We start from the raw sequence: 19,545 nt of genomic DNA, 5'->3' as shown, positions 1-19,545 counted from the left end.
TCATAGAAGCAAAGAGAAATAGGTGATGCTTTAGTTTGTTATCAAGAGATTTATGAAAAGAAGAAAGATGCAATTGTGCAGTCATCTGTTGATCATTCCATAAGGTCAAAACACACACACACACACACACACACACACACACACACACACACACACACACACACACACACACACACACAGTAAACACATAAGTAATAGCATGAGATTAACAGGTGGGTTAAATTGGATTTAAGTAAAATTTGTGTTATGTAAAGATTCTGGAACATAACTCTTACTTAAGTCAGGATCTGCCTGTATACTATTATATTTCTAGTAACTGCATAAATATATTTTAATCAAAATCATAACTTCATGTTCTCCTCACTGAGAACAAACTTACTGTAGCAGAGATCCCTCCCACAAATATCCTATTTGGAACAAGCGTACCAAATTTGGGTGCATTGGGAGCTACAGGAGATGGAGATGGTGAACCTTCAGGACTTGTAGTAGACTTAAAGAAAGAAAAATAAAGTTTATTAGAACCTGCTTTTAATGCCATGTTTTTAAAGAGAATTTTTTTAACAATATATTTCTACTATTTTCCTTTCTGATATTATTTTGTAATATAAATTTCAAATATTTACAATTAAATTCATCTTACTACAGATGCAATTCATCTTATTAAAATCCTCGAGCATATTTAAGGAAACAATTTTATTTTTAATACATTTAACAGAATTTTCCATACAATCAATGAGATTACACCTTTATGTGAAATTATTTGATGTAAATATAGTATGATATTAATTTATTCAAAATGACTAGTTCCTTGGGTTCTTTGTTACATAACATACACGTAAAAGATAATAAATACAACTCTAAAGGATTAAAAAAGATAAAACTACAATAAGACTTCATATCAACAAAGTAAAATGTGAGTGTCACTCTAGCTGACATGTAGCCTTTCAATATTTCATTTCTGTTAAGTTAAATTGCTTTATAAGAGTGAAAACAAATGTAGTTGCATATTAAACCTTGGTTATTATTATTGTATGAGTAAACGAAGCCTTTCTGCAGTTTCTATGAACTTCTGGAAATGAAAAGTCAGATATTTCAATTTTCAGCCATGTTTCTACTTGGTTATGGTGAAAACTGAACCAGATTTAAGTGCTCACTGTTGTGGTATATTTCTAATATGTTCACCCATTTGGATTCCTCTCATTCCTGTCTAATCTATAATTCCACAAACAAAAACATCTTCCAAATTCTTGGTACTCTTTAATAAAGATGAGGAATCATCGGTGAGTAGAATGATGGTATTTTGTTTAGAAGAATGAAAACAACTTGTGTTGTTTCAAGATAAGAACAGAACAATCCCTGTCTTGTGATTATTCTGTTAGTTACATTTTTCATATAAGGTAAAGTGACAACACCTCTATAATTACAATTTCTTGACTATATGGCTCTCTGAATGCTTGCTATAAGATATTTTCATTTAATGATAGCTGATCTTCTGATTCCTTTCCAATTAGGCATAACTTCTGTCTTTCAACTTCTCTCACATTCAAAAATGTTGTCATCATGACAACAACAAAGATTCTATATGATAAATATGTTGTCAGTTGAATGAACCTCCTACAATGAGTCTGTTGACTCCATGGAAGGTGTAATAATAACAACCAAAAATAGCAGTCCTCCTGGCATCAGTTTTCTCCTCCAACTTTTATACAGACAACTATGGGAAGTCACCACCTGTATACCACGAACAGATCATATATGCCTCCTCTGCAAGAAAGGCACATCAGATAAATCTTGAATACTTTAAACACAAAAAAAATACCCTGGTCCAGATATTATTATCATTCTTTTCCTGACCTCCATGGAGTCACAAGACTCCTTGTGGGAGGTCAACACTGGTCAAAACAAACTCTATCATACCACTTCTTAAAATCATCTACAGTCTGCAAATTCACCACAATCTCAGGCAATGCATTCCATGTTCCTACAAATCTCCATGCAAAGAATTTACTTCATACTGTTTTACTCACCACCTCCTTTTGCAACTTCAAGGGGTGGCCCCTTGTCCTTGCCCTCATTCTACCTTATGAAAACTCTCCACAGTTTTAATACAACAATAACCTTTCGACAGCTTAAATGCCTCAATCATAATTCCTTCCTATGCCTTCTACCCACCAAACTCTACAGTCTGCATCCCCTCATAATCAATGCATACCATCCTAATATCATTTTTGTTATCTGTCTCTGCACCCTCTCTAAAGTTACTTCATTCCCCCCCCCCTCAAATCTCAGTAACCAGATCTGAGCACAGAAATTTGGATGTGGCCTGATCAATGCTTCATACAATGGGATTGAATATTTGATCTCTCGTGGTCAATGTTCTCCTCGACATTGCCGCATATCTCCAAGATGCTTTCACAACCTTTGCAATATATCCTGAAAACTTCAAATCTCTATTCACAATCACCCCAAGATTCCCTTGCTTTCTCCACTGCTTCCAGTATAATTCCACCAAGTGAGTGTAAAGCATCCTATCTATGAATCCCAAATTTTAAAACTTTATATTTAGTTGCATTAAACTGACATTCCCTTTCATTGTCCACCTTTCCAGCTTATTCATATCCTCTTGAAGAGCCAAAACATCAGCACTATTACTAATAACTCTCTCAAGCTTCACATCATCTACAAACAACTGAACATCTCTCTCTCTCTCTGTAGTCCTGTGACAATATCATTGACATAAAGATCGAATAGTAATGGTTCCAGAACTAAACTCTGTTGAATTCCACTTGTAACCCTCCTACTCCCTGATACTGCTCTACCATATAAAACTCTGATATCTAACAGGCAGCCAATCACATTTACAATCCCCCTAACATAATATCCAAACCCATGTGATGCAACTTAAAAATCAATTTTTCACGTGGCTCCCTGTCAAATACCTTGGAAAACGCTCATCCACTGCTCTTATTACCCTTTAACAAATCCAATGCTGGCCTGCATAAATAATATTACCCTCATCTCTAGAATTCTGTATATGAATTTTTACCAATTTTGCCAGCCTGGTTGGTTGAGTGGTTAGCATATCTGCTCTCCGGCCAAAAGGCTGTGGGTTTTGAATCCCACCATGGGCATGGATGTTTATGGTTGTCTGTGGAAGTGGTGGTGGAAAATAGAGGGCATTGGTGTAGATGGTGGAGACAGAGAATTGTAGAGTAGGTGCCCCTCCCTCGATGAGTCCTTGGACTCCCTGGAGGTGTCAAATACTAAGAAGAATTTCTCCAAATCTTAATAACTACAGAAGAAATACAAACAGGCCTACAGTTTGATATCTTCATTCTACCACCACCCTTATGCAATAGTACTATCTTATCCTCATTCCACTCTCAAGAATCTTCCCCAATGCAAGACTTTATTAAACAACCAAGTTAATAACACAGTGAGGAACATAGCACATTGCCTTAAAACCCATGGTAAAATTCCATCTAGTCCCCCTGCCTTCTGACATTTAGAATTCATCGTTTTCCTTCTCTTCTAATAGTTCACCACTCATTATCCTTCTAAGTATAAAGCCTGAAGTAGTACCAGGATGGAACACTTTAATACAGTGATAATTAAATACGAGGGTAATCTGAAAGGTTCTCGGCCTCGACCATAAATGGCAACACTATTGGCACGATTTTTTTTTTCTAATTTGGCACAACTGTCATAAGCATCCATGTGAAATTGAAAGTCATTCTATCAAGTAGTTTGTTTTATACAGCTATCTGAAGCAGAAGTGTCTGTATCCTTTGAAATGGATAAAATTGAGTATTGGTTATAAAATTCTTTGTAAAAGAAAGCTTAACACCAAAAGAAATTCATTCAAAGTTCATAAAAGTTTATGGGCACTCTTCTCCTTTGTTTTCGACAATTAAGAAATGGGCTGCCGAGTTTAAACGTGGTCGTACCAGCATTGAAGATGATCCACATGAAGGACGTCCAAAAAGTGTAACACCACCAGAAATCATTAATCAAGTGCACAATATGGTATTGGATGACCGGCGAGTCAAAAGTGCATGAAATTGCTAAGACTATAGGCATTTCAAAGAATGTGTAGGATATACTTTGCATGAAAAGGGTAAAACAATAACCGAGGAATATTATTCTGATCTTTTAATGAGACTATATGAAAAACTTTGCAAGAAAAGATCCGGTTTGCGGAAGAAAAAAATCATCTTTCATCAGGACAATGCACCTGCCCACAAAGGTGTTTTGGCAATGGGAAAATTAAGGGAGCTGCACTATGAATTGTTGAAACATCCACTCTATTCCCCAGATTTGGCTCCCTCCTTCTATCTCTTCCCAAAACTAAAATTCTTCCTCACTGGCCAGCGTTTTTCTTCGAATCAAGAGGTGATTGTAGCTGTAGAGGAGCATTCTGCAGATCTTACTGAGAACCACTACATGGATGGGATAATGGTGCTGGAGCATCGCTGGAATAAATGTATTAGTCTTAAGGGAGATTATGTTGAAAAATAAATTTTGAAAAAATTCGTTTTTTTTTTCATTGTTAGCCAAAGAACTTTTCAGACCACCCTCATAGCTCAACTATGTCATCCGCTATGGTCACCCAATTCCCATCTCCACCCAGCAAGATAATTCGTCCATAGCAAAAAAAAACTCCTTGGGATTGTCCTAGGAATGCAGTGCCAGTCTCTTCTCATATTCTAATTTTTCTTTCCTTAGATAGATGGAGAGCAACTGCTCTCCATCTATCTCTTTATATGCCTTCCATAACCTCTTTTTCTTCTGCAATTCCTTTTTCCTTTTTACTCCTTTTGTCTTCCATTTGACTAGAAAATCTTATCTTCTTTGCTCAAGGTATATAATCTGTTATTGCCATCAACAATTTTTTTCTTAAGTATCTCCCATGCATTAACTACTACTTTTCCTTTAAATTCTTTCATCTATTGCACTTCTGCAAGATTATTATTATTATGTGACACCTTCAGGGAGCCCAAAGACTGATCGAGGGAGAGTGTGCCAACAGCATCGAACGATTGATCCACTTCCAATTACTAACCGCACTCAAACGTGCTTAACTTTTTGCTGAGCCATTAGTAGCAGAGGCTCTACCAATCGACCAACCTTTTTTGCTGGCTGGTTTCTAAATCTATGATAGCCAGCTGCGTTATAATTCCACATAATTTCCTTCTGTTTGATACCTCCCTATGCCTATTCATTCTTACCAACGGGGGGGGGGAGGGTATGCCATCTCAGTCACAATCAGATCCTCTGATACTAATACTATGACCAAATCCAGAACTCTCGATCCTCATGTTCCCTCCAACACATACTGCCTAATAGAATTGTCCATCAAGAAATCCAAAAATTCAGTTCCCTTATTACTGCATGTTGTCTCCTATGCCCAGTTTATATCACTATAGTTGAAGTCACCCATAATGATCGTTCACTTTACAAAGCAATCTATCTAAACCTTTCCTGCTCATCACCGCCTATATTCCCCTGGTCTGTAGCAACATCCCACTAAATATCTTGCCGTATAAATATCTATCTCACACCATATACTCTCAAAGCCATTAGTGTTATTTCCACTGAGAATCTTTTCCCTGAGAGCACACAATTCTTCTCTCATGAGTAAAACTCCACCACCCCACGTTTACCTTCCCTATCTTGTCGAAACATTGTATACCCTTCAATTTCTATCCCTGTTGGAACATCCTCCTCAGTAAACCAAGTTTCACTGATACCAACAACTTTGGAGCGGCTGAGTATCAATCAATGCCACAAACTCATTCTCTTTATTCTTAATGCTCCTAGCATTTGTATACAGAAAAACCAGTGTACTTCCAGTATTCTTAGTCATTATTTCTCTCCTCATACTCCATCTGGTTCTGTAATATAGTGCACACCCCCCTTCATTTCTCATGCCATTATCCCCAAGAGGTCATACCTGCAACATTCCACCTATGCAATTCTAGTTTCCCTGTCCCAGCACACCCACTTGCCCAGAAAACAACAGTCTCTCCAAATGCCTGTGCCCTTCCATATTCAAATGTAATCCATCTCTTGCATACAGCATTCTATCCTCAAACATACTCCATGCATCCACATATTCTAGATCGCTATTTATTCATCACCACTGCTCTTCTCCTCACTCTGTTATCCTGCAGGGGCAACATGCTCAATATCTTTCCTCAGATACATTTCTGCTGCTATATCTAATATAACCTCAAATCCCATGCTACATGATTCACACTACCTCTCAAGTCATTCATCCCAACCATTACTATCATCTCCTCCACACTTTCACCCCTCTTCACTGCCACTGACACACTCTCTATCATTCCACCAGGAAAGCACTCCTCTGGCATTCTGCTCTGCACATCCCGAATCATCGAGTCTCCATACATGACACTCTGAACAGATTTCATTCATCCTTCTCTCATTGGCTTCCCTGATTCTTACAACTTCTGCTACCAAAGGTCTTCATTCTCTCCAACTCCTTTCTCAGAGGTTCTTTTATCTCTCCACACATTCTGCTTTCAATTGACATTCACAAACATAATCATGACCATCAGACAAACAAACTTTGTCTGCTAAACTGCCCAAGGCTAAATCTATATGTAAGTCTTTAACATTCTGTCCATCCTCCAACACACACACTACTGGCATCTACAAACTTGCCGAACTATCTCTACCACCGCTAAAACTGGAGATCGAGACACTTATGTCTCCCGGTTACTCCCACTGTCTACATTTCATGCACACATACACATTCCCATCTCACACCTGCATACAGGCCTCCTTTATCAAGCTACCATCTTATAATTTGCCTTCTGTCCTTTGCAAATGATTGCTAGTTTCCTCTCCGGTCATGTATTACATGTCATGGTGGATGAATTTCTTTCTTCAGATTTTGCTATCAGTGTTAAATACCTCAGGATCTTCACTTGTCCTCCATTAAATGCACTTGTCTGCTTGTCCACAATGAGTAAGAATTTTTAATTTACAAGTAAATATTTAAAGAATGCCCACGCATAACACAAAGTAACCATCTAACATTTCTTAAAAATTCTTTCTTTCTTTTTTTTTTTTTTTTTATGGTAACATAAAATAGAAGTAAACCAATTACTGTTTTGTACTTAATGATGGAATATGCAAATATGAACCATTAACTGTGCACATTAAAATCAGAAAGATGAGAAAAACATACTGAAGATTTTTTTTTATATTTATCGAATGATTCTATGAACATAAGCTAAATGTTTATCAAATGTTTTTTCACTTGCCTGTCCATTGAAGTTTTGGAGCCAATCAGAATTCATAAAACCCACAAGTGTAGTCAAATAGATGTGTACACCTAAGGATCTGATTTCATTGAGAATTTTTATGTTGATTTTGAATGCTTTACTCATCATCAATGAAAAAAATTACATCATTACTAACTTCCTATCTACAATTTTCCTCCAAATCAGTCTGTTACTTGTCAAAACTCCAACATTATCAGATCTTATATTTCTATTGTCTAAGGCACTTTGTACCGTATCAATCCATCTATATCTTGGTCTTCCTCTGGGTCATTTTCCTGCCAACCTGGCAGAGAACACTTGTTTTGCTAATCTTTCTTCGCCCATTCTGTTTAAGTGACCATACCACCTGAGATTAGTTCTGCTAACACATTCCTGGATGTTGACAATGTCAAGTTCTTTCCTCATATCCTCGTTTTTAATATGATATTGCCATTGATGCCATCTGCTCACGCCTATAATCTTTCTCAGGACTCTCATATCTGCGGTGTCTAGTCTTTGGTCAAGTCTTTTACTTCTGACCCAGCTCTCAGATCCATAAGTTAAAACTGGTTTGAACACTGTCTTGTATATAGCTAATTTAGTGTTCCGACTAATTTCTCTCTTATTCCATATGAATTTATTCAATTGACTTCCTACCATACCAGCTTTGCTGATTCTGTTGTCTATTTCTATATTTAATTTACCATCTTCAGTAAAAATCGTGCCCAAGTAGCTGAAATGTTTCACTTGTTCCACAGGTTCTCCATTCACAACACAGTTGACATTTTCAATGATTCTGCCTATTTTCATTGTCTTTTTGTCTTTTTATTGCTGACCTTCATACCATATCTATTACAACAGCTATTCAATTTAGTCAGAGAATCTTGCAGATTTGTAGTGGATTTATTTGGAGGTATAACATCATCCACATAAAGCAAAGAGCTGACATTAACATCTCAAATTTTGAATGTTTTACTTTCAACATTTATTTACAATGCCACAGAAAAATCCCCTCCCCTCCCCCTTTTTTTTAAATAGAAGGAATTCAAGACATAAGTGTTCTGAAAATGATCAAGTATCATTAATAAATATCTAATAATAAATGGTTATATGTCATAAAAAGTATGAGTTTTTTTTCTTCATGTCACTTAGACTGATAAACATATTAACACATAAGCGGTTCATGTATTGGCTTCAGCATTGGTATTTCAACAGGGTCAAAATTAGCCACCACATTAACTATAGCTTTTAAATTGACCAAGGCCAAGACTGAACACACACACACACAACTAAGACATATCAGGTAACCCATCAGTGTTAAATGATACATGACTAGTAATATTTTGCCTGACTAGTGAGCCAACACAAAATTTTTCAAGCCCTGATCATCTTACTATCCTCAAAGCCTATCTTTATAGTTTTGTAGAGAAGAGTCTGCTCCATTCCTATTCCTCATTGCAAAAACCGTGCAGTGCTCAAGGTCCAATTATCTCCTTACTATTCTCCAGCTGTGAGAACAACATATATGGTATATGCTGCTTCCACATGTTGTGCTACTTCAATGCTTCCAAAACACAACCCTGTTTTATTTGTTGTGCAACAGATTCACAGCAGTTAGAAGAAGATTAGATACTCCATCCATGATCACAATAATATGATCAGAAATTCTGAGGAACTCTGTTGCCCTTTCTTAGATATTGTCTAAGATCGTTCTTCCTCCAGAACTCAGTAAATTTGTTCTCCTTATTCACAGATACTATTTCTTCATTCCTAGTCAATATTTCCATAATTAAAATCATCCATAATGACCAGCCCTCTGTCATTAACCTAATTTACCTATATACATTTCTTTATCTTCACCTTCTACATTTCCCAGTCTATAACCAATATCCAGCTAAATATCTCATCTTATCAAACTCCACCTCACACCACACTGCCTTAAAACTTTTGCCACTGTTTTCCTCCTCCTCCCTGCTGTCATCAGAAGCGCTTCCCCCCTCCCTTCTTGTCCTTTTTATTATTGCAAAAAATACTGTACCCTTCTATTTCTGTTCCCATCAGTATATCATCATTCATCATCATTCAACCATGTTTCATTTATTCTATCAGTTTTTGGGTAAATAAAATCAGCCAGTGAATCCATTTTGTCTACTTTAGTTCTGAAACTAAACTTTTGGCATTTGTAAATAAACAGAGCAGTTCACTTTTAGGTCTATAACCAGTCTTACACAAGCCACCTGCTCAATCACCTTTATCACTGCTTACTTCACATATCTCCTCAATCTCAACTATCCTTCACATCCCAAACCATTCCATTCCTATTCTGATCATCCAAATACACACACTCACTACTACTTCCAACATCCATTCTTGCTATGCTGTGTTTCCCTGTCCTGGGCTCCCCCAATGGGGGGGGGGGGAGACAACACTTTTTTTTTTTTTTTTCATTTCCTCATTTCTTCCTTTCACTTCTATATCACTTACTTTCATTTCTTTATTCTTGCATTCTTTCACTTTCTCAGTCATGCTATGTGCTCACTATATCAAACCATTTTCAAAAATTCTACATCATTAATATCATTTGAACTTCATGAAAGCAAGGTTTCAAAATTTCAAGGTAAGATTCAAGATGCTCTTCAAGGAAAGATTGAAATTTTCAATAAAAAGTCAGTAACAAATCCAGAAAGTCCAACAATCATTCAGGCACACTAAGCTCTCAAACATCAACAATATTATCCTAAAATGCAAGCAATATCAGCAATCATTACTGAAAATAGCATTTATCTTTTCTAGAGATCTTTACCCATGACTCATATATAACAACATATAGTGCCAAAAAAAATCTACTACCAGTCTACAGGGATAAAAGATAATGGCTTCTAGTGTAATGGGCAAAGTTTAAGGTCAAGTAACCAAGTGGAAAGTTGGGGTGAAGATACTGCAAGCTATATATCATAATGTTGGAACCGGACTGTATGAACTTGATGTGTCATGGATTCTTGCAATGATGCTGGACAGGGAGTTGAAGTTTAGAAGGAATATTGTAAACTGGCCAGAATAGCTCATTGGATTACTTGGATGTGTTAAAGAACACACTGACAGGCAAGGATATGGAAGTAGGTATTACTCTTTTTAATGATTAAATTTAATAAGGCCAAATATGGATGACTGCACAAAGTTCTGGGTAGATCCGTGTGCAGTGGTTTCTTGGATTCATTGAGAATAAGGAAGTTGTAGAGAGGATCTAAGGAAGGTAACCAAGAATGTGACAGGGTTATGGAACCTTTGTAACCAACAGACCTGTCTCTCATTCCCTGTGAGGGATAGGTATGTTGGTTATAAAGGCTATAACCTATACCTATCCATTTTCACAATTGTTTCTCTATGTCAATATTTTATTAGTTTTGGTTTTGTACCCATGTATGATCAGCACTTGTGATGTGTGTGATAAGAAATTGATATTTATGTTAAAGAAGATGGAGAGTTTAAGGGTCAAAGCTGTATAACTGAGAGGAGACCTCCACATAAAGGAATGTGGAGAACTGACCAGGGCTTCTGACCTAATGTCCAATCCTCGCCTTCTCATGGTGCATCCTATTAGGTATCTACCTGGATACTGAACAAATGAGAATGGGCTGGCAATTTGGGATTTAGCCGACCAAATTGTATTCTTATTGGCTTAAACCAAAATATAAAATGATGGTACAACATGACAGAATTTCATGCCAGCTGGGGTTCAACTGGTGTCACCAGTTGAACAAGGCCCCGATTGTTTTCACCAGGAAACCAGGGCGAACAGCAAAAAGTCAGCTACCGAAACAAATCCTGAAACACACATCGCAACTCAACATCACCATAGTTCAAGATCGGTACTATAACATAAGAAGCCTGAATGGCAAAAAAATGGAGCTAGCTGAAGAAATAGTCAAGTACCAGATTGACATAATAGGGGTGACTGAAACATCATCATCTTCATGCCTAACAAGGATTTAGGCTAGAGTGGCCTGTTCCAGCCTTAGACATCATTGTTGAATCTCTTAAGAGGACGTCCTGGTTTTCTTTTTCCATGGTTTTTAATTTAAGTCATTATTATTATTATTCAGGCCTCCATGGAGTCAAAAGACTCATCGCGGGAGGTCCTTCCTAATCTTTCTTGGTAATCTTTCTGTTTTCATTCTTTCAACGTGTTCCATACATTTGTGTTTCTAATTTTTTTATTTTTTCTATTACTGATTCCTGGTTTAATTCTTTCATAATTTTTTTGTTTCTTTTGTGATCAGATAAAGTATACTTTGCAGTTTTTTTTCATAACCTTCATTTCAGCTGTTATTAGAGATGGAAGGATATGATGTGTTTAGTGAGGATAGAAGGGGTAAAAAGGGAGGGGGAATGCTGTTGATGATAGAGAAAGAGTTATGTCCAAACAAAGTAGATATGCAAGAGGGACATAGTGCCAGTGGTTTTGAGGCAGTATGGTGTGAGATAGAGGTGAATGGAATCAAATACTTGGTTGGATGTTGTTCAAGACCAGGAAATGTGGATGGTAGTGACTATGAAATGTATAATCAAATTAGTCAAGCAAATAAGAAAAGAGTGATCATTATGGGCAATATAGACTGGAATGATGAGATAGCAACTGGAAATAAAGAAAATGAGTTTCTTGAGTTTTTGAGGCATAACTACCTTAGACAGTAGGTAATAGAGTGCACACGAGGATTTGAGGGTCTTGGATTTCATCATCTCATCAGAGGATGTAATTATAAATGAGGTGTCAAGTCAAGATAGAGGTGAATGGAATAAAATACTTGGTTGGATGTTGTTCAAGACCAGGAAATGTGGATGGTAGTGACTATGAAATGTATAATCAAATTAGTCAAGCAAATAAGAAAAGAGTGATCATTATGGGCAATATAGACTGGAATGATGAGATAGCAACTGAAAATAAAGAAAATGAGTTTCTTGAGTTTTTGAGGCATAACTACCTTAGACAGTAGGTAATAGAGTGCACACGAGGATTTGAGGGTCTTGGATTTCATCATCTCATCAGAGGATGTAATTATAAATGAGGTGTCAAGTCACCCACCAACTGGTGAGAGTGACCATGAGGTTATTACCTGGGTGGATTCCAGCAATGTGAGGACCTCTGTAAGAAAAGGGTATATGCAGAACTACAAGGGGGGGGATGATTATGAAGAACTCAGGAGACAACTTGTAGGTGTAGATATGGAATGAGGAGTTAGCTGGAAAAGAGATCAATGCAGCTTGGTGGATTTTCAAAAACTATCTAGTAGATGCAATGTCTAAATGTATTCCAAGGGTGAGAAGATTAAATAAGGTAGGTGTGAAATGGATGAATAAAGAGATAAACTTTGCATTATCTGCAAACAACTGAATATCTCCATCCAAATCTTCACCAATATCATTAATATACAAGCTAAATAATAATGGCCCTAAAACAGACTCATGAGGCACACACACACTAGTGACTTTCCTTTTCCTGGATATCGCTCCCCCATACACAACTTGTTGATACCTATCAGATAGCAAGTCTTCTCCAATCCAATGCGCCAATCTAATATCCAACCCCATCTGCTCTAGTTTGACTGTCAACTTATCATGTGATAATCTATCAAAAACCTTTGCGAAATCTAAGTATATCGCTGTGTATCCTTCTCCTCTGTCCATGGAAGCAGTCACCTTATTGTAATAAGTAAGTAGATTACTAAAGCATGACCTCCCTTTAGCAAATCCATGCTGTCCATCAAAGATACCATTGTTGTCAACCTAATTCTGGATCCTGGTTCTCACAAGCTTCTCCAACAACTTAACTACAACATCTGATAGAACTCAAGCATCAAAGACCTCCTTTATGAAGTGGCACAATCTTGCCCTCCTTTCACTCCTTAGGAACTTGACCCAGTGCAAGACTCGTATTAAAAAATATGTCAAGGCCGGCAACTCCTTGGCACATTCCTTCAGAATACGTGGTGATATATTATCAAGTCCCACAGCCTTATTTACATCGACTTTGCTCAACTCCCCATACACCTCTTGCTCACTTACAGTCATTCTCTCTCTTCCCCATCATCAACTGCTCTCAATCTCTCCATGAAGTCACATTCACAAGATTGAAAGACCTTTATGAACTGCTCATTAAGGATCTCCACCACACGTTCTGCAACAGTTGTGTTTATACCATTTTCTCCAATCAATGTCATCCTTCCATAATCATTCTTTCTTTCTTTTGCTGGCTACATTAGCTAACTGCTGTTCATACTCTCTTTAGCTACCCTCACCAACCAAGTCACCTGCCTTGCCTGGTCTTTGTAGTCCTCATGGAATTGGTTATTTCCACTTCTCTTATACTGCCTCCATAATGTCCTTTTTCTCTGTATCGCATGCTTAATCTCTTTATTCATCGATTTCACACTACCTTATTTAACCTTCTTACTCTTGGAATACATTTAGACATTACATCTACCAGATAGTTTTTGAAAATCCCCCAAGCTGCAGTGATATCTTTTCCAGCTAACTATTCCTCATTCCATGCTACACCTGCAAGCTGTATCCTGAGCTCTTCATAATAACCCCCCACCCACCCCCCTGTAGTTCCACATATACCCTTTTCTTAAAGAGGTCCACACACTGTATACAAGACAGTGTTCAATACCAATTTTAAGTTATGGATCTGAGAGCTGGGTTAAAAATAAAACACTTGACCAAAGACTAGAGACTGCAGATATGAGAGTCCTGAGAAAGATAGGGTGTGAACAGATTGCATCAATGGCAATATCATATTAAAAATGAGGATATTAGGAAAGAACTTGACATTGTTAGCATCCAGGAATGTGTTAGCAGAGCTAATCTCAGGTGGTATAGTCACTTAATTTGCTTGGTTGAGCAATGGAAAGGAGTCATGATAAGGGGCCATCCCTGGAAGTTATGAAAGGAAACTGTGAGAAAGAGGGTGAGGAGTGGTTTCTTTGCATGGAGGGTGGTTGAACCATGGAATGCATTGCCTAATGGAGTGGTGAGAGCGAGCACGGTCGATGCATTTAAGGAGTGGTATGATAGACTTTGTGTTTCTTGAAAAGGACCTCCCACAATGAGTCATTTGACTCCATGGAGGCCTGAATAATAATAATAATAAAAAAAAAAAAAAACAGAATGGGAGAGGAAAGATTAGCAAAATAAGTGTTCTCTGTAAGATTGGCAGGAAAAAGACCAAGATATAGGATATTTATATCTTGGTCTTCCTCTTGGATAGAATGGTAAAAAGTGCCTTAGAAGACAGAAATACAAGATCTGATAATGTTGGAGTCTTGAAAGGTAACAGATTGATTTGAAGGAAAACTGTTAGTAATGATGTAAGTTTTTTATGTAGTACTATCATATCCTGTACACCACTTGAGGGTACATGTCAGGAATATGATGATGTTAAAGAAGAAATGTAGAGTATTTCAGGTTAATTGTACTTACTAGATCTGATAGTTGTAATAATTTCAATGTTCTTTATTGCAATTCCCAGTTAAGTGTTGTGCTTAAAGATGTTCTCTTTTTTGCCATGACGATAGCATGTCAGCCATCTAGCTTCTCACTTGTGGCTTAATGGAATAATTGCACATGCTCACAAAGGAGGTTTATGGGTGATTGACAGTTGACAGAGAGAGCATTCGGTGATGAAGAAAGCAGAAAGAGAGAAAATGGAAGTTTGAGAACTCAAACCAGAGAATTTTGTTTCATAAAGTTTTTATGAAAAGTTAACAGGTGGAATATATTAATAAAGAATCTTGAAAAGGGAATCTCAGAAAGGTGAATCCTCAGATTGGAAAAGTGAGACTGTAAACAAGTGAATGGTAAATATAAGGAGAAATTGAGTAGGTGTTCTATTTAAATATTCTAAGAAATGCAGAAATGGAATGTTTCATATCGTCAGCAATATTAATTATTTTTTTATCAAAACAAGCAATAGAATCAGTGAAATCTGAAACTGTAAAGTGGCTTTAATGAAGAGGCTGTACTTTGATAGAATGTTTATAAAGTAGTTAAGAAAACTGTTTATCTCTGTTAAAGAATTTATACATTTGTGCTTCTTGTAATAAAATTGCCTGAGGTAAGAATGTTTATACTCAGTGAAATGGTGAGGATGAATGGAACAATACACAATAAATGAAGAAACACTGCATATTGAAACACAGGGAAGTTAACAAGTATTACTTTACATTTTGAGAAAAGGCATAATAAAGAACTGATTGTAATAAACATTTATTGTTTGTGAGAATTTGTTAAAAAAATTTTTTTTTTAGTCTGGTAGACTGATTTGGCTCGTAAAACAAACTTAGAATAAGTCAGTGAGAAAATGACTATTCTCTAAAGATAGAGAAATCTCAAAGGTATAGATTTAATTTAGAAGGCCTTGGATCCAATTACATTTGCAGTTACTAATTTAATTATATTTACCATGTATATAGCTTTATTTAGTTTCATTAAATATATATTTTTTTAATTTGGTCTGAATTCAAACATTTCTTGGACTAATAGTGAGAAATCTTTGCACCAAATCTGTATGGATAGGATTGAACACTTGTATATTTATCTAACTGAATGTAACACTCCTGTCAGTTGCATCACAAAATAGGCATCACTGAAGTGATATATATTAACAATGATGCAGTCAACTATCAGGATTGGTTATAATTTGACTTTATTTCAGACTCCAAGAAAAGTTTGACTCAAGAAAAATGGCTACAGAAGATAGTAGTCCTTATAGCGAGGTTACGTCTATTAAGGATGAAGAATTTTTTTAGGTTAGTAAATCCAACCTTTGTAATAGCATCTTTTCCAGGTGATAGTCATAAAAGCATAGAAAAATTTTTTCAAATATGCATAAAAAATTTAGAGATTTAGGAAAATGGTCAGATTTCTGATTGTTAATTATAGTTCATACTAAGTTAGAGGGCAAAGCCAAAACATTCTTAAACACATCCTCTTTATTAATAGACAATGAATTATACAACCTTTACAAGTTTGCTGATATCAAGATTTTCAAATGTGAGAGAATTAGGGCCCAACATTTGGAAAATTCAGCATGCATTCAAGGTAATAGGGAGTCTTTCTGAGCCTTACCACAGAGTTTTGGGTATTGCACATAATTAGTGACCAACAGCATGGATTTTGCACTCTAGATCTCCAGGCCTACATCACTACATTTTGACCTATTCCATGGAAAAGTTTTGAGAAACCTTGCCAGTGCTCTTGACAACTCCAAGGTTTTTGATAGGGTATTCCCAACAAGTTACCATCATTTGGACTGCCTTCCTCCTTGTGAAAATGGATCAGTTTTTTCTCAGATTGATCCCCTACATGTAAATGGTGAATGGTGTCTCTCCTCAGACTTTCCTGGCAATACTAGTGTCCCTCAGAATTCTGTCATTTCATCCATCCTCTTCCTGATTTATATAATTATTATTACGGGTATCTCCATGGAGTCAGTATTCATCAAAGGAGACCCAAACTATCAAAACAATATCTATCATATCTCTTCTTGAATTCATTTACAGACGAAGAACTCACAACTGAGTCAGGCAATGCATTCCACTCATTCACCACCCTCCAGTTGAAAACCTCGTTCTCACACCCTTGTTAACCACACTTTTCCTTAATTTCCAGGGATGGCCTCTTGTTCTTCCATCACTATCACACAGCTGAAACATTTCCCCTGCATCAATCTTATAAAAAACCTTTTAGTAATTTAAATGTTTCTATCATATCTCCTCTTCTCCACATATCAACCAACCAATGCAATTCACAAGCTCTCAATCTATTCAATGTAAAGAGCATTTTTTACATCAATCACCAACTTAGTCACTTTCCTCTGAACCCTCTCCACAACATCTTCATCTCGTAGGAATCCAGGTGACCAGACCTGAGCACAGTAATCCAAATGTGGAAGTATCAACGCTTTATAAAGGGGAATAATAACCTCTTTATCTCTGGATGTCAGTGTGTTCCTCAATAATCAAGTAATCCTATGTGCAATCTTGGACCAGTGGTGCACGCAGAGGGGGTGCCAAAGGATGCTGCCCCCCCCCCCAAAAAAAAAGAAAAAGAAGAAAAAAAAACACTAAAAAGTTTCCAAATATCTTTTCCCAATTAAAATTCTTTTTTTTTTATTTATGTTGTGTCTTGTCTTCTATTTCTATACTACTTATGAATTAGCAATCATTGCAGATGCTCGGTCATAGTTTGTATGCGATGCGTAGTGTGTATTCTCAAATAGTCTACTCAACTCGGTCCCCGCCAAGATTAAATCCTGAGTGCGCTACTGTCTTGGACACCTTAGCAATGTGCCCCCTAAACTTCATCTCCCTCCACCAACATCCCTAAGTCCCAAGCCTCATCAATCTCTTGGAGTACCATTCCATCAATGTAGTACACAGCTGGTAATCTTTTAATCCCAAAATGCATAACTTTACACTTTTCCACATTGAACTGACATCCATTACCTTTTGCCCATTTCGCCAGCTTATTTAATCATTCTGCAAACTCTCAACATTAGCTTGATTTCTTATTGCACTACCCAACTTTGCATCATCAGCAAACAACTGAATATCTCCCTTTAAGCCATTTCCTATATCATTTATGTTCAAATTAAACAACAATGGCCCAACCACAGAGCCCTGAGGCACACCACTAGTCACCTGCCTCATCCTGGACTCTGCTCCTCCATTGACCACCTTCTGGTATCTCTCCCTGAGCCATTCTCCTATCCATATCACCAGTTTAGTATCCATCCCCATCTGCTCCAATTTCTGCAACAGTATTCCATGGGGTATCCTGTCAAAAGCCTTAGCAAAATCCAGAAGTACCACTGTGTAGCCATTGCCTTTGTCCAACTCAGATGTCATTCTATTATAAAAAGTTAATAAATTGCTAAGGCAGGATCGATTTTTAACAAAACCATGTTGGCTCCTATAGAATGTCATATCCTGATCCACCCATTCTTGAATTTTGTCTTGAACCAATTTTTCCAATACTTTTACCATCACTCTCGAGATGGCGATTGGCCTGTAATTAACTACTGCAGTTTTAGAGCCACCTTTATGCAAAGGAACTACTTTGCCTTCCTTGCACTCCCTAGGGACCATACCAGAGTTCAAACTTAAGTTAAATAATCAAGTAAGAGGCACTGACAATTCCTTTGCACATTCACATAACACCCGAGCTGATACTCCATCTAAACCTACAGCAGTGTTTGCATTTAAATTTTGCAATATACTAAGTACCTCTGATTTCTTAACTTCAATTCTCACATTAGTTATTGCTGCAGATACAGAGATATCCTCACTGATTGACTGCAAACCCTATTCATAGTTTTGTCATATGACAAGCCTTGCAGTGCTCAAATATCTCGTGCTTTAAGATCATCTATAATAAGTGCCCTTAACACTGATCTTCACAGTATTTGTAATTGGAGTGAAAGCAACCTAGTCAACTTCAATGCTTCCAAAATGCAGTTTTGCTTGTTTTCCAGTAAAATAGACCTGCCATCTTCTCCACTTACTGGTGAGTGGAGAAGATGTCAGGAAAATTTGGTCTTTTCTCAGATGTCTGAGAAAAGACCAAATCTCTTTTCTCAGACTGACTCATACTACAAACCCTTCCTGACACAATCATACCACTTTTATAGTATCAACAGCTTTTAAAATAACCTGGCATCCTTTTCCAGTCAAGATGGTACATCTCTTCTGAACAGTTACGCTGTATAAATCCTAAATCTGACCAATATTGGAATGACCCCCCTCATGTATGTAGCAGTGCACCTAAGACCTCCCTAAAAATTCTTGATGCTGTTCAGAAAAGGGCAGTCTGGTTGATAAATGACACTTCTCTTACAGACTGTCTTCAGCCACTTTCCCATAGAAGATCAGTTTCTGCATTGTGTCTCTTGTACAGATATTTCCATGGCCATTGTTCAGCAGAACTAGCAATCCATTATGCCTTATATTTCTGCCAGATCTACAGGAAATCATGCTACATCTACTCAATATCATTTTACATTTTTAGTTTTGTATGCAGTGTATATGGTGAATATATAATACTCACCAAACCCTCTACTCCCAGTCATCTTTCATTCCATCCACCTCAATTATATGGAACAGCCTCCTTCATGAAGCATTTCCAAAAGATTACAATCAAGACTACAGTTCAAGAAAAACATCAACAGATTACTGTATTTTTAACACATGGCATC

The 19,545-nt window shown here is 37.0% G+C and overlaps 1 protein-coding gene across 2 annotated transcripts in view; it reads right to left on the bottom strand.

Annotated features, from left to right (window-relative positions):
• The window catches only part of LOC150105487 (uncharacterized), a 246,828-nt gene that overhangs the window by 191,982 nt on the left and 35,301 nt on the right, over positions 1-19,545 (bottom strand). For both annotated transcript variants that reach the window (XM_090394201.1, XM_090394200.1), the window contains exon 2: positions 380-490. In XM_090394201.1, the coding sequence (XP_090250327.1) occupies positions 380-490 (111 nt within the window). The remainder of the gene's footprint in view (positions 1-379; positions 491-19,545) is intronic.

Source organism: Typopeltis vanoorti, chromosome 6, assembly GCF_054136105.1.
Source record: "Typopeltis vanoorti isolate ZY-2024b chromosome 6, IOZ_Tvanoo_1.0, whole genome shotgun sequence".
NCBI lineage: Eukaryota > Metazoa > Arthropoda > Arachnida > Uropygi > Thelyphonidae > Typopeltis > Typopeltis vanoorti.
Note: the sequence above shows the minus strand (reverse complement) of the source record. Positions and strands in the feature narration are given on the sequence as shown.